We start from the raw sequence: 15,265 nt of genomic DNA on the forward strand, positions 1-15,265 counted from the left end.
CAGGATAAAGGAATTTGGTATGTTCCCCAACGTTTCATGCATAGAAAGACGCCAGCTCAGTCCTAATGGTTTTAACAGAGAGAACAAAAGAAGAAATCTATATTATTTTCAGGACTGGAACAAAAGAAGAAATCTGTATTATTTTCAGGACTGGATACATTCCAGAAGCTAATTCTTCTGAAATATGTTGTATTTTTTTTTCTTTTAAACATCTTCTTAATGCCTTCTTTATAGGAAATGCGCTCAGAGTTAACACTGAGATTTTGGCCACGCTAATTTCATTACATGGTCTTCTACGGTTATAGAGTCCTAACAAAGAGACAAACGACACATCGCATACACAAAAGCCAACAAGAGATTGTTATGCTCTAAGAAGGAAAACCAGACTTACTGCATTCACCTGCCCAGGAATATTAAAATATCAAAAGAAAATTTAAGTTCCCTGATTTTACAGTTGTTTTTGTTTTTTTTTTTTCTTCTAAAGAGTGAGAATACTAAGAAAACATTATGCAGGTCTCAGTAGTTGATATACAGTATTTTTTTTGGATCTGGCGAATATACTTTTTATAACTTTTCTGTGCAAGGAGGGACCCTCTAGCTCAGATTACTTGGACACTCTTACTGTTTATTCTTCCCCTTTTTGAGCAGTCAGAAGAGATTTCTCTCAGTTCTTCAAATAAATAAGATATCCAGCTGAACAAACACCATATATTCCTGTGGATTACTTTGGCTTCTTAAAGAATATTTCACTTTCTTTTTTCAAAATGTAAATGATTAAAGAGACCCCATCACATGAAACTCAAAGAGGAAATGTTTCCAAGTGGTGCAGATTCTACACAAGGTGGTATGTGGAGAAACAAAAGCCTCAGCTCAGTAAAAAACCTTGATATTTCACAGGGGAAATTAGAATATTACTAAACAAGATACTTTACTTAAACATTTTTAAAGGAGAGGTTTTAGAACATGAACACATTCAGAATCACTGTGTTCAACGTTCAAAATCAATCTCTACAATATTTTCTGAAAACTGCAAAATAGAAGTGTTTGTTTCCCCTTTACATTCCTACTTAAAAAACAAAACAAAACAAAACAAAAAAACCCAAAACCAAAACAAGAAATCGTGCAGACTATACATAGTCTGGAATAATAATAATATTCTACGTGGGCTTTGAAATGATCGCTGAGCCTTATCTAGCTTTATGGCTTAAAAAAAAGTCCAGGGTCTCTGGCCAATTTTTGAAACTTGAATCAAAACTCGGCAATACATGTTCCTTTAGAAAGAAAATTTGGGCCATCGATTAACATGGCCCCCTCCACTAAAGCAGCAAGAAAATAAATATTTGACTTTAGGAAACATAATCCACACGTTTCTTTATTCTTTTCATAAGCTTTCTTATTAAAGGTCTAAATCTTATCTCCCATCATGAGGCAGAAATGCATAAATATAGAAAAAACAAAATGGGTGCATCTGATATCTCTCTCAGCCCAGAAAGAGGGAAGAAGACAAGAACACAGAAAGAACGCAAACAGGAGAGCAGCAAGGCAAACATCAACGTGTCATGGATGCATGCTATGGCATGAGGCCAAGAAATATCAAAGCCTGTGAGTAAATCTGCCACCATATAAGCCTACCAAAAGGCACTGGAAAAACCCAACGAAACTGAACTTGTCAAGTGTCCCCTGCCTCCCAGTCTCTGTACCACTGTGAAATCCTCCCCCTGTGAATGTGGGTCACACCCAGTGACTTGCTTCTAACAAACGGAATGGGCAAAAGTAGCAAGATGTCATTTCTGTGGTTAGGCTGCAAAGGGCCGTCACTTCATCTTGCTGGTAGACCATTTCCTCCCTGTCTTCCACACTCGGATAAAGCAAGTGCCATGTTAGGGAGGCCCATGTGGCAGCGGACTGAGAGAGAAGCCTCTAGCTAACGGCCAGAGAGGAACCCAAGTGTCCAATCTACTAGGCCACAGGGAGCTGAATCCTGCCAATAAGCACATGACCTTGGAAGTAGACCCTTCTCCAGCTGAGCCTTCAGATGCTTACAGCCCGGCTCACACTGTGAGTGCAGCCTGGGAGCTGAGCCAGAAGCAGAGGACCCAGTGAAGCCACGCCCAGGGTTCTAGACCTACAGAAACTAGAATGTAATTAGATGGGGTGTATATTTATAAAAGGGCATAGGCTGAAACAGGTGCTTGTGAGAAAAAAAAGAAATTCTATACGCTAGGTCAGATTACACCCTGATTCAAACCTCAGATCCCTTCATTCTGCTTCCCTCCACTATGGCAAGTCTAGACGGGTATGCATTTCTGATGGCCTCACCTCCGGCTCAAGACCATTAACCGAGATGCAGTTGGCTTTATTGCAAGTTTGGACCTTTGGGGTCTTCTGGGCCAGTCATTCCCAAGTGCAGGCCCGGCACTTTCAACAACAACACAACAGTGACACAGTCATGAGTTTTCCAGAAGTTGAATGTATTCCACAATTGGGTCCTGTTTATAGTTTTTGGCTTTAAAATACCCATTCCTTAAAAGTCAGTGATGATGGTAGACGGTAGTAGGTTTGTTTTTCATGGTTTCAGAATTAAAAGTATGAATCTACGTTAGAATCCCTTTCTTATTTCCTTTTGAATTACACTGCTCTCCAAAATCCATAACCCACAGGACCACTAATTTGGTCAACTGACTCATTTTACAGATAACAAAACTGAGGCCTAGAGAGGGTAAACGACTTGCTCAGAGACACACAATTGTTTGATTACAGCAAACCCTAAAATTAAATTGAGACAAGAGACAGAGGTGTAAACCCAGGAGCCTAGAGCCCGGCACTTAGTAGGTCTGCACATGATATGAAAACTTCCACTCATTTTCAATGTGCTGGTTTCTTAGAGTCACAAGAAGGGGTAAGGGTGGGTGTGGGTTTCAGTGTCTGAGCAATCCGGCACACCAGATTGTGGAGCTGTCGTTATTGCTGCTGAACACACACATTACGGTCTACCTCACAAGGAACGATCAGCGCGTCCGGTGAGCTATAGGAATGTCACTATCCGCAGAAGACACAGTGCAGCACCATCGTGCCGGGGCAACGCAAGCGCCCGGCATCTGTCTCCCCGTGCTGGCCTCCGATGCCCACGCTGCGCTCCAGCCAAAAACCACTGGAAAGCAGCATGAAATTGGAGAAAAGGAAACCGAGAGGGGAGGATCAAAGGCAGCACCACGGACTTAAAAGCAATAAAAGGGCTGGTGAGAGAGTGGGGACCAGCCGGCGCGTTACCAAAACACTGGCAGGGGTGCAGGAGAAAGGAAGGGGAGGAAGATAAAAGTAGGGGAATTTCAAATCTTGGCTAAATGATCATTGAATGATTTGTCGCACATATTAAGGCCAGAGAGTCACTTTTTCCCCTCTCGGGTGCTCATTCGGGAACAAAGGCCTAACCAGACTGAAAACGCTGAGAAACAAGGCAGAGAAATGCCATGAAGAGAGGCTACAGCCTCACAGGGCCGAGAGTATTTCCCTTCCCTTTGTCTTTAACCAGAACGGCCCATCTCCCCCAAAGCTGAGGTGTGCCTTCAAATAGGCAGCTGGCTGGGGAGGGGGCGCCTGGCCGGCTCAGGCTACCCAGCATCCAACTCTCGATTTGGGCTCGGTCACGAGTGCGACGGAGCCTGTCCTGTCTTCCCTAAGCCTCTGGGTTCTGCCTCTACGCCTTCTCTCCATACACACCCTCCTGGCAGATCCTTCAGCAGCACCTGCCCGGGAGCTGGGGGGCGGGAGCTGGGTTCTGGTCCCTGCTCCCCCATGTACTAGCCGTGGGGAGCCAGCCAGGCCCCCGTCTCATCTGCCTCCTTATCTGTACATTCTGAACCCCAGTGCCCTGCCCACCTCAGACAGACTAATGATAAGGGCTGCCTTAATGGCTGTCATTCATTGAGCACCTAATCGCCTTCCATTTATTCATTTACAAATATTTACTGAGCATTTACTTTATGGAGTAAAGGATACAGTAGTGTGAAGGCAAAAACAGCACTTTCAAGAGAGGGAGAGAAAAGCATTAAATACAAAACCACAAAAATTATTTTTTTCTAAACTGCATTTGTATTCAGTATCATGGAGGAGAAATTCTGGGGTTCCTTCCTTCGTTCATTCAGCAGTATTTATGGCGTGCTACTAGAGTACGATGAACGCCAGCTCTTAGGAGAGCATATAAAGGGGGGTCTTGACCAGATCTTGATCTGAGGCTTCCTTGGGGTGTGATGTTTGGAATGGGTTTTGAAGGGTGAGCAGAAAGTAACTAAAAGTGGAGGAAAAGGAGGGTTTTAGACTAAAGGACAGTATGCTTCAACATCCTGGAGAAGGAAGGAGAATGGGGCTGCAAGTGGCTTGAGGTGAAGCTGGTTACATAGAAGGGGACCAGACAAGACCAGGTGACTTCCACTCAATTCTAACTTGCTTTCACAGTGACCCCATAAAATAGCCTCCATCATTTGGTCTTCCATATCATTAATTCTCTCTTCTGCCTGATTTATCCTAGCAGTTAGAGCCTCCACTTTTTATTGCACCTCATTAATAGCCTTTTTGATTTCGACTTGGTTAGATTTTATTTCTCCAGAAAAGAATATGGAATGCTTTACGAATTTTCATGTCATCCTTGCACAGGGGCCATGCTAATCTTCTCTGTATCGTTCCAATTTTAGTATATGTGCTGCTGAAGCAAGCACATGACCCCCATAAAATAGACAGCATTTCCATTTGACAGATGAGGGAACTCTATATGCACACTTTTACTCAACAGAGCCTGCTCAAAAGCCATTATCCCACCTTTTTTTCTTGCCACCAGATCTCAACTCCCACCCTAGAGATACAAAATGCCAAAAAATGCACTTTCCCAGCCTCCCTTGCACCTAGGATATGGACAAGGGACTCAATCCCAGCCAGTGGGAGCTGAAGGAAAGTCTGCTACAGAGGACAGTTCTGAGACAGAATGTTCTCTTCCTTGATAAAGAAGGGAGATGTGCAAAGAGGGGGTCCCGTCCCTCCCATTCTAACTTCAGACCTCATCACAGAGGATGCAATGGTTGGAGCTACTGCAGCCATCTTATAAGCATGAGGGAAAAGCCAAGACAATCACAAAGGAGCTGCCTATGCAGTAGCCAAACATACCCCTGGAAGCCTCTGGATTTCTGCATATATGGGAAAAACAAACCACTATTATTCCAAACACTTTTAACTGGGTGTTAATAACCCACAGCCCAAAACATGAAAACTGACATAGAATATAAGCCTCACTGAGACTGAAGCATTTCAAAATTATATAATGAAAAGAGGTGGAAACACTGAGTTTTGAATACAGGCCTAATGATTCTAAATCCTTTGTTCTTTTTTACTCTACCATATCCCTTGGACTCTGAATTGAGCAAACACTGTTAATTTTAAAGCTCTGGACAGAATCAGAGGTGACTAATAAAACCAATGCCAATGATAATCCTGGAAAGTAAGAAGAATGTGTGAGGCCGCAGGGATGTGACCTCAGCAGAAAGAGCACAGCCTCTAGGTCCTTCTGTGGGGTTCTGCAGGAAAGGTCAAGTGACCACAGTGGGGTCTCAGGAGTCTAGTTTTCTGACATACCTGGACTGGCAAGAGCAAAGCAGCAAGAGAATTCAACCCTCACTCGGGAGTCCCAAAATATTTACATTAGTGAAGAATATGCTGAAATTTCAACAGTGAAAACTGTATCTCCTCCTCCCAACATAGAAAAAGGCCACTGCATTTTACTCCAGCGCACCAGTAAAGATTTGAACAGGGTTTTGTCCTTGATCGTATCTACAGCGTAGTCAGCTACAGGTATTTAAAAAAGGGAATGGGGGGAAGTATTTTTCTAAAACACTAATTTAAAGAACAAATCAACATCTATTATCTCCTTCATTATGTTTTAAATTATACAACTATAAATCACCCTGCAGCGGGTTATTCAAGGGCAGAATTACTCAGCTTGGCTTTCGCGAAGGTTAGAAGAATGACATCTTGTGCTTTTTCTAGTTATAATTTATAACTTTGCAACAGAACCAGCATTGCCGGTCCATCCATTAGCGGGGTAGATGCACATCTGTTAAAACTCAGCACAATGACTGGCTTTACACAGCCACAGGAAACATAACTCAATCATTCCAGAAGTTCTACAAACTCATTTTTTAATGTAAAATGATTTGAAAACGCAGTTCCCTAAAACATCTGCTAAGCTCTTGCTACCCTAACACATGATATTCTTTCTACTGTTACCTGCCAACATAAATATTTGGTCGCACAAAACACCCTAAGAGGCCACGTGACAGTGTTCAGCTTCAAATTTACATACCGATCTGCAAAGGGCTGGCTTGGACCTAGGAACGCGAGCTCAGATGTTGTTTACCAGAAATGAAAGTTTATTGGGGGGGGACGGGGGGGAGCGGTAAGAAGGCTGAGGGTTAAGTTCATGAAGGTACTTTCAAACATTTTAAAAGGAAACCTAAGTGCCCAAGGAGAGATCTACAAGGCAGAGGTGCTGTGGTGATCTGAACAAGTGCACTCAGGAGGAGGCCCTGAAGGGTCTGCGATCTGGGCAAGTGCTTTGTGCTTTTTAACTACAAGAGGAGGGTAATGGTTCTAAAATTGCAGAGCCGTTGTGAGGAATCAATGAAGACACACATGCCGAGGTATAAAGCATCACGATGTCTGGCCTAAAGTGCCAAGTCGCATCCTACCTGGAAGTATGGCAAGAATCTAAAGTCAACACACATGGCAACAATCACCAACAGCCAAAATTACCCTTGAACATCTTTCCTATCACTGGGTCTGGTTTTGTGAATTACATTACTTGGAGAAAAACCTATATATGAATACTTTATATACACTTACAATGTATATTCATACATACATACACAAAATACAACTTTAGAGTATTTTAACGGCATAAAAGAAAGCTAGAAAGACAGGAAAATACACATGATGGATGTGACTTCATTATCAGAAAGCTCCCGTCAAACTTTAGTTTCCTTTAAGATGTTTCAAAAGCAGTTAAAGAATCCTGTATATTTTTTAAACAATATTTAAAAACACTCTTATTCCCAGGGCATCCGGCTGGCTTAGTAGGTACGGAGTGTGACTCTTGATCTCTGGGTTGTGAGTTCAAGCCCCACACTGGGCGTAAAGCTTTCTTTAAAAAAAATCCTATTCCCATTTGTATTATTTTTATTTTTACAAAAATTGATGGGAAGGGAGACAAATGTTTCCCTCACAGACTCCTCATCCACCTGTCCTGACCTCCAGACCCCAAGGGGACAAGGTGCCAAAGACACAGATTTACCAGTAGGGGTCGCTGTCCTGAGATTAATCCCTATGAGTTTCTCATTAGTGATTATTATACTGCAGGCGGCCAAAATGGAAAAATTAATTAATTTCAAAGTGATAATGCATTTACAGCAACAATTAGAAATGTATAACTGTAAAAGGGCAACATTTAAAAGACAGATTACATTTAATAAAGTTGCACAAGAACATCCAATTGTAAAATTACTGATCTGCAACAATATTCCTTAAAGAGGCACTTAAAATAGCCTGACTCCATGAAGGGTGACCTAATTACTGTAACTAAAATCCCCGTAGTCACAGCAAGTCACAGCAAATAAAACAGGGACACTGATATTAGAATACCGTTGTTTAATACTTCAGGGAGCCAGCTCGGGGGGAGAAGCAAAGGCAGAGCCTCCAAGCACAAGGCTGGGCTGTGCTTCTTGATTCCTTGACCTTGTGCAAGGGGATGTGCATTCCAGCTACGCTTGTGTCAAGGGAAACATTTCTGGTGTGCAACGCGGACAGAGCTATGAAGCATAGACAGCCAAGTGGTGATGAGGATACTGCATCCACGCGAAGCTTCCTCAGGAGCATTTAGGATCCCAACTTTCACATGGGGTGAGAATGGGATGCAACTCTATGGCTTATGTTCAAAAATAAACTGGTGTTAAAAAGGTGGGAGTGCACTCTGCGTCCACGAAACAAATGTCTTATCCTGACAGAAGCAGTGTCAAGCCACATAGAGAAGGATAAAACACCAGAGCGACTTTTCCAGTAAGCCCAGTCTGTCCCGCCAGTGACACAGACCCACCCCGCGGTTTACAGTCATGCTGATGCCTCTCCCACATGCGCGGAGTCCGAAACGTTTATGAACAAGAAGTGACTGGCTATGAGTTTGACAAGTGAGTTTCCATTCCGCCTCTTTATAAACCGAGTCATACAACTCTGATGGCTAAAAATACCCCCAAATACCCGAGTATATAAAGATACTATTAGAGAGAAATTTCCTAAAAATCTAAACCTATATACACATTTCATAGTCTTCATAATTTGTATGCTTATCTAAAAAAGTACATTTGTGGCAGATGAAAGATGCTGTTTTTCAGTTACCTGGGGACAAGAACACTGAAAGTTCATTCTACTATGGCTTCCTGGGGAACCAGAAATACACGCTCAAGACCAGGCTCTCTTCATCTGGACACCCTTCCTACTTTGCTGGTAACTTTCTCTTTGGGCCTCTGGAGACAGAGACAGAGGTCCACCCAAACACCACCACCAGACTCCCGGTTTACAGACTCCTTTAGTTCTGTGACCCTTGTACGCAACACAAACAATGACGTTTCGGAGAATAGTCCTCTCCAAAGGTAATGTCACAACAAAAATAACAACCGTCGTAACAGGAATACTGCACACCTACCACACGCAGACACCATGCTGGGCACGTTCTTTAACTGTGCTTTCCAATCTCGAAGCCATTAGGTACATGTAGCTATTTAAGTCTAAATTAAATATAAATCTAAATTAATTAAAGTAAAATCAAATTAAAAATTCAGTTTCTTACCTGTATTAGCCACTTTTCAAGGTCTCCATAGCCACATATGGCAGGTGGCCACCATGCTGGATAGTCAGATTAAAATCATGACAGAAATTCTATACCCATTATTATAAATGTCATAACCATTATGGTCAATCCCCACACCAACCCCTATTGCCATCTTAGTTGTGAGGAATCAGGCTACGACTGGTTAAGTGCCTTACCCACCACGGTAAGTGGGAATGGCCACTGGAGGAGACAAACTCTATTCAGAGGCCATGGGATCATGTCCCCAAGATAATGAGTTCACCTCGTGATACTCGTAAAGGCCAAAATGTGTCTGGGCCTTTCTGAGGATTAGATGTTAAGTTAGTTAACTAGAACAGTACTAGTATGCACTAATTCTGGGTGTTTTTAAAGGCCTCTGGTTTAGAAAAACACCATTACCAAATACACTGTGTAAAATGTGCATTGTTCATTTAAAAGACTTTCTATTAAAATGTTTTCATGGAAGAAGTCTCTAGATATGGTTGTTATACAACCATCAAAAATGTAAAAACTTTCTATTTACCTTTGTGAAAATTTCCAAATCTAACCACAGAAATGTATTTCATCCAAAAGGACTCACCTTTGGGGAGGTAAAGAATAAAATGCACTTCCAACCAATGAAAGCTTCTCCAGGTGAAGTTTACACTTATTAAAGAAGAATTTAGAACATCAAACACAGATTCTCAGTGAAAACAAAGGAATCACTTCTGCTGATAATTCAGTGGTCACAAATCGATGTTTTTGACCTACTGACCCAAAACACCATTATCAAATACTATGCTTTCTGCATAATAGCAATAAAACAATTGCATCAAAATAAAGAGAACCATTTCCATCAAGACCTCTAGCCATCCTTAACACAACACCTGAAAACCATATCTACTATCCAGCCCTCCAAGAGGCCTTTAGAGAAACAGATGCAAAATAAGTCAATTGATGTGCGATCGAGAGCCCCTTCTGATGGCTCTGATGGGCCTGAGGATGTGACTGTCAAGACCAGACTTAACACTACAAGAGGCGAGAAGCTGAAGAAAACGCGTGTGTCCATAAAGAGCGCACTTAAGGTGTCTGCGGCGATAGAAGCCGTTCACTTACCATGGACTTGGTGAAAGGCCGGGCCAAGGTAAACAGCAGCGTATACACCCACCAGTTGCGATGAATGGAGGAGTACATCATGTTTCCAGGATGCACGGCGTTGGACGTGACCCCACGCGGGGACAGGCGGCGATGGAGCTCATTGGAGAAGAGAATGTTGCAGAGCTTGGACCGGTTGTAAGCCAGCATGGCCCAATAGTCATTTTTAGATGGAGAAAGGCGGCTGAAGTCCAGTTTTCCCGAGGAATCATTAATATCTGTGAATCTAAAAAAAAAAAAGAAAAGAAGAAAGAAATATGACATGAAGCAGCCAATCTCTGACTTCTGATACTAGCTTTTTTTTTTTTTTTTGTAGAAATCTGAGGAAACCAGAGACAACTGAGAACACAATTGTGCAAATGTAGAAACAGTGTCCCTTAAAAACTAACAATAGTGATTTAACATGATAGACCAACTGGGTCCAAAGACAGAGTAAATAAAGGCCCAAACTCAGAAATGGGGCAATCATAACACGCTGAACTCCCACCCCCGCCCCCCCCCCCGCCCCTGCCGCCCAACACGGATTTTTCAAAACCTTCAACAGGAAGTTCAAGGATAATTAAATTAAATTGGAAAAGCATCTTAAATAAAGGGCTGCTGCTTTTGGAAGCAGAAAGATACCACATTCCTAACCTCTGACAGGACTTTCCTGGGTTGTTCTAGCCAACGCATGAGTCCTGTATATTTTCATTCGAGCATCCAAGTAAATATAGATGAGTCTTGCTACCCCCAAGACTCTTTTCCAGATTAAAAATTCATGACTATAAAGGGGTTATAACCTTGGTGAGGTGCCATCAATAGTCTTATACGTTTAAAAGATAAATGTAAACAAAGCCAAAATGAGTTCTGGCAAAGTCTACTGTTTTTAAGTACAACCATGGCATGGATACACACAAATCAAAGTAAGTAGTTGGTGTTTTATAACTGGGTCTGACGGATTCATTAAACACCAGCTGTTTGGTTCTTTCCTTTTTTTCCTCTTTCTTTCTCTTTCTCTCTCCATCCTCTCTTCCTCTCTCTCTCTCTCTTTTAAGTAACAAAGTAGTGACTGCCCTAAAAGAAAAAAAAAATCATAACAAAAGGAATTTTCTAGATGATGGTCTCAGCCTTGCTAAGGACCCCTCAGTTTCCTTCACTAAATTAATTCTGGGCATTTGCACGAAGTAATAAGGAAACATAAGGAGAGTACTCTGGGTAACTGCTGTGGAAACAGAACCAAAAGGTAAAATGAAAATTATGGAATAATCTGGTTGTTCCTTAATATGAGCAGTTCAGGTTGAGCTACGACCAAGGAAAAGCATCACAGGGACAGATGAAATTCATGTTTTAATGGAAATTAAACCTCCCTTCTGCAGGACTCAGTCAGTGACATCCAATTTCTGGTGTTAAATGACACTGCTGCTCTGAAGTCATCAACAAAGCCGATGGCCAGAAATGTTATCACGAATATGGCAACAAGACCTTGAAACTAATTGTTGGCTGCCTGTTTCCAAGTCCCCAAACCACAGGAAGGGCCCAGACTTCTGAGCTTAATCATCTAAAGCAGTGGAACTTAGCGGGAAATTTGAAAATTTATGGGGTCCTTTCTCTGGTGGTTATAATGATTGTCGGCGGGGGCCGGGGATGGTAGATGTCCTGCAATGCAGATGGAGTCTTGCTCAGTGAAGATTGGCCCACTGGACATTCACGCAGATGAAAAGCCTGTGTATAATTATCTGAGCCTAGAGCCTGGCTGTGTTGTACATATATGCACAGTTTTAACATCCACTGAATTTCCAAGAATGTAGTTTAACAACCATGCAAATGAAGAATGAATGCACTTTCAGATTCCGTGGGTTTTTGGGAGGAGGTGAGGCTTGATTCCATGCTGGTAGTATTTGAGTCTTCAGTGTCACACACCTGTTAACAGTCTGCATTTGTGAGTATCCCAATGGAGGTGATTTATGCACGGACACACACCTCTGATAACTTACCTTTCCTGTAGTCCTGCTCAAGCAAGAAACATGCTATTTTGCTTCACATTTATTTTTCTTCCCATTACAGTTAAGCTAGCATATTGAATTAAAATGTATTTATGCAGGGATGTTATATTATTTCTGAACTTTATTTCCAAGTAGTAACAAGGTATAACAAAATGAGACTGCTGAGAACCCAATGATCCAACATATGGGTCATGTCTTAGAAATTCTACCTACTCTAAGTAGAAAGGAGCATCAAGGATCTAGGCAGCATCTAAATGGTATGGGACAAAAATAACATCCTTCTCTCATTCTCCACTATTCTTCCACCAGCTTTGCTGGAAATCATTCTTGGCATATTTGTTTAGCCCAGCCCAGCCTGAGTGCCATTTCTTCCAGGCAACTCTCCCCAACGGTTTATTCTCACAATTTCTTGGGTGGCAATGGGGGACAAATTGAAAGAAGCCATGCAAGCAACCTCTTCGACCTCAGCCGCAACAACTTCCTAGAAACATCACCAAAGGCAAGGGAAGCAAGGGCAAAAATGAACTACTGGGACCTCATCAAGATAAAAAGCTTTTGCACAGCAAAAGAAACAGTCAACAAAACCAAAAGACAACCGACAGAATGGGAGAAGATACTTGCAAATGACATATCAGATAAAGGGCTAGTATCCAAAATCTATAAAGAACTTCTTAAACTCAACACCCAAAGTACAAATGATCCAATCAAGAAATGGGCAGAAGACATGAACAGACATTTTTCCAAAGAAGACATCCAAATGGCCAACAGACACATGAAAAAGTGCTCAACATCACTCGGCATCAGGGAAATCCAAATCAAAACCTCAATGAGATACCACCTCACACCAGTCAGAATGGCTAAAATTAACAAGTCAGGAAATGACAGATGTTGGCGAGGATGCGGAGAAAGGGGAACCCTCCTACACTGTTGGTGGGAATGCAAGCTGGTGCAGCCACTCTGGAAAACAGTATGGAGGTTCTTCAAAAAGTTGAAAATAGAGCTCCCATACGATCCAGGAATTGCACTACTGGGTATTTACCCCAAAGATACAAATGTAGGGATCCGAAGGGGTACGTGCACCCCGATGTTCACAGCAGCAATGTCCACAATAGCCAAACTGTGGAAAGAGCCAAGATGTCCATCGACAGATGAATGGATAAAGAAGATGTGGTATATATATACAATGGAATCTTATGCAGCCATCAAAAGGAATGAAATCTTGCCATTTGCAACGACATGGATGGAACTGGAGAGTGTTATGTTGAGCGAAATAAGTCAATCAGAGAAAGACATGTATCATATGACCTCACTGATATGAGGAATTCTTAATTGCAGGAAACAAACTGAGGGTTGCTGGAGTGATGGGGGTGGGAGGGATGGGGTGGCTGGGGGATAGACACTGGGGAGGGTATGTGCTATGGTGAGTGCTGTGAATTGTGCAACACTGTTGAATCACAGATCTGTACCTCTGAAACAAATAATACATTATATGTTAACAAAAAAAAAAAAAAAGAAGATAGCAGGAGGGGAAGAATGAGGGGGGGGAATCGGAGTGGAAGATGAACCATGAGAGACGATAGACTCTGAGAAACAAACTGAGGGTTCTAGAGGGGAGGGTGGTGGGAGGACGGGTTAGCCTGGTGATGGGTATTAAAGAGGGCACGTTCTGCATGGAGCACTGGGTGTTATATGCAAACAATGAATCATGGAACACTACATCAAAAACTAATGATGTAATGTATGGTGATTAACATAACATAATAATAAAAAAAAAAAAGAAAGAAGGAAGCCATGCAAAGCAGATGGAAAGACATGTTTCCAGGGAAATTAGGCACCCACTCGCCAGGATCCAGGCCATGACGTCCCTAGTGTTCAATGACCCCACTCCACCCCAACCCAACATCAGTAACAAAGCAAATCATGCCATCTTTGCCTTTTATCTGTACAGTGTGCCTCTGTCCTTACCACACCAGACTGCAAGCCATTTATTCACCTGCTTCCAACTCTGGACTGTGAATTCCTAGAAGGTGGACAGTAAGCCCCTTGCATATTGCCTACCACAGTGCCTGACACAGAACAGGGACTAAATACAGGATTAGAGAATTAAAGTTTGGTCGTGGGTTCGGAATTCCAAACTAAGGGCCAAGTTTCCCTTATTACAAAAAGCTTTGTTTTGAGCCTTGTTCCAAAGGCAAAATTTAGCACGAGCTTCAGGTCCTCTAGGTTCTTCATCAATATGTCTGTGGCTGAAGTTTAGAATGAATCTCCTGCTTTGGTTTTTAAGGACAACGCAGAAGTACCTCATGACAGGAGAACACTGGGGAAGTTAAGAGGGAGAAGGGAAATCATTCCTAGTCCTTAATCTAGAAATAAGGTGAAACACACACACACACACACACACACACACACACACACACCGTGATGAGAAATTAGATGGAACCCAGTTGAAGTAAGTTCTCAGGATGGAGAAGCACAGCTACTATACGGCAGGCCCATCCTTTGCAAGCAGCCCCCCTCCATAAGCGGACCCCTGACTTCCTGCCCTGCTGATCTCCTGAGCAGCAGACCCATTTTTAAGGTCTGATTAGCTTATATTGACAGTCCTCTGGGAAACGGGAAGGGTGGGCAAGCTTTCTGATTCCTCTGAACCAGGACAGGCTTCCTAAAAAACGACCATGTTCACCTCTCAGCTCCAGAGGCAGTAAAACAACTCTTCAAAGGCTGCTTACCCTATTTTCAAGTTGAAAAATTGACAAAGCCACACAATAATGTCTTAATAGATTTATCCTCTTACCAATACAGTAAAATGTGAACATTTGCTCTCTGGATGTTAACACTTGCTGTTTGTGGGGACCTCTATCTTGTATTTCTATATCTACTGCTCCTTTATTTTTTTTTAACCAAGGATTTTTAAATTACCAAACAAAAATAATTAGGCTGGATTCTATGTAGACAAAAGCTAGTATGTTCAAAGAGTAAGACTGAATTTGCGTCAGAAGCTGCACATGCGTGTGCGTGCATGTGTGCATGTGTGCGCGTGTGTGTGTGCGTGTGCGCGTGTGCAGCAACTTCGCACTCAACACAGCTGCAGCCATTCAGAGTTGTACAGCCAGCCCTCCGCTCTTTTCATTCTATTTTAATTGTTATCTGAAAATTTTTCACAGCAAGGAAGTAGAGTTCTCATTTTAATATGATGTATTTTGGGTACGCAAAAACTTCATTCACTTGCTCAGACTCCAGATAA

The 15,265-nt window shown here is 42.3% G+C and overlaps 1 protein-coding gene and 1 non-coding gene across 6 annotated transcripts in view; both read right to left on the reverse strand.

Moving 5' to 3' along the window:
* WWOX (WW domain containing oxidoreductase) overlaps positions 1-15,265 on the reverse strand; it is a 945,663-nt gene that overhangs the window by 649,991 nt on the left and 280,407 nt on the right. For all 5 annotated transcript variants that reach the window (XM_064580420.1, XM_064580416.1, XM_064580417.1 and 2 more), the window contains one exon: positions 10,001-10,265. In XM_064580420.1, the coding sequence (XP_064436490.1) occupies positions 10,001-10,265 (265 nt within the window). The remainder of the gene's footprint in view (positions 1-10,000; positions 10,266-15,265) is intronic.
* On the reverse strand, positions 4,609-4,715 carry LOC123856280 (U6 spliceosomal RNA). The gene has a single exon (XR_006793684.1). It is a non-coding gene; the product is annotated as a U6 spliceosomal RNA (small nuclear RNA).

The sequence above is a fragment of the Mirounga angustirostris genome, unplaced genomic scaffold (assembly GCF_029215605.1).
Source record: "Mirounga angustirostris isolate CCGP_5_RB_7025 unplaced genomic scaffold, mMirAng1.0.hap1 SCAF_16, whole genome shotgun sequence".
Lineage (NCBI taxonomy): Eukaryota > Metazoa > Chordata > Mammalia > Carnivora > Phocidae > Mirounga > Mirounga angustirostris.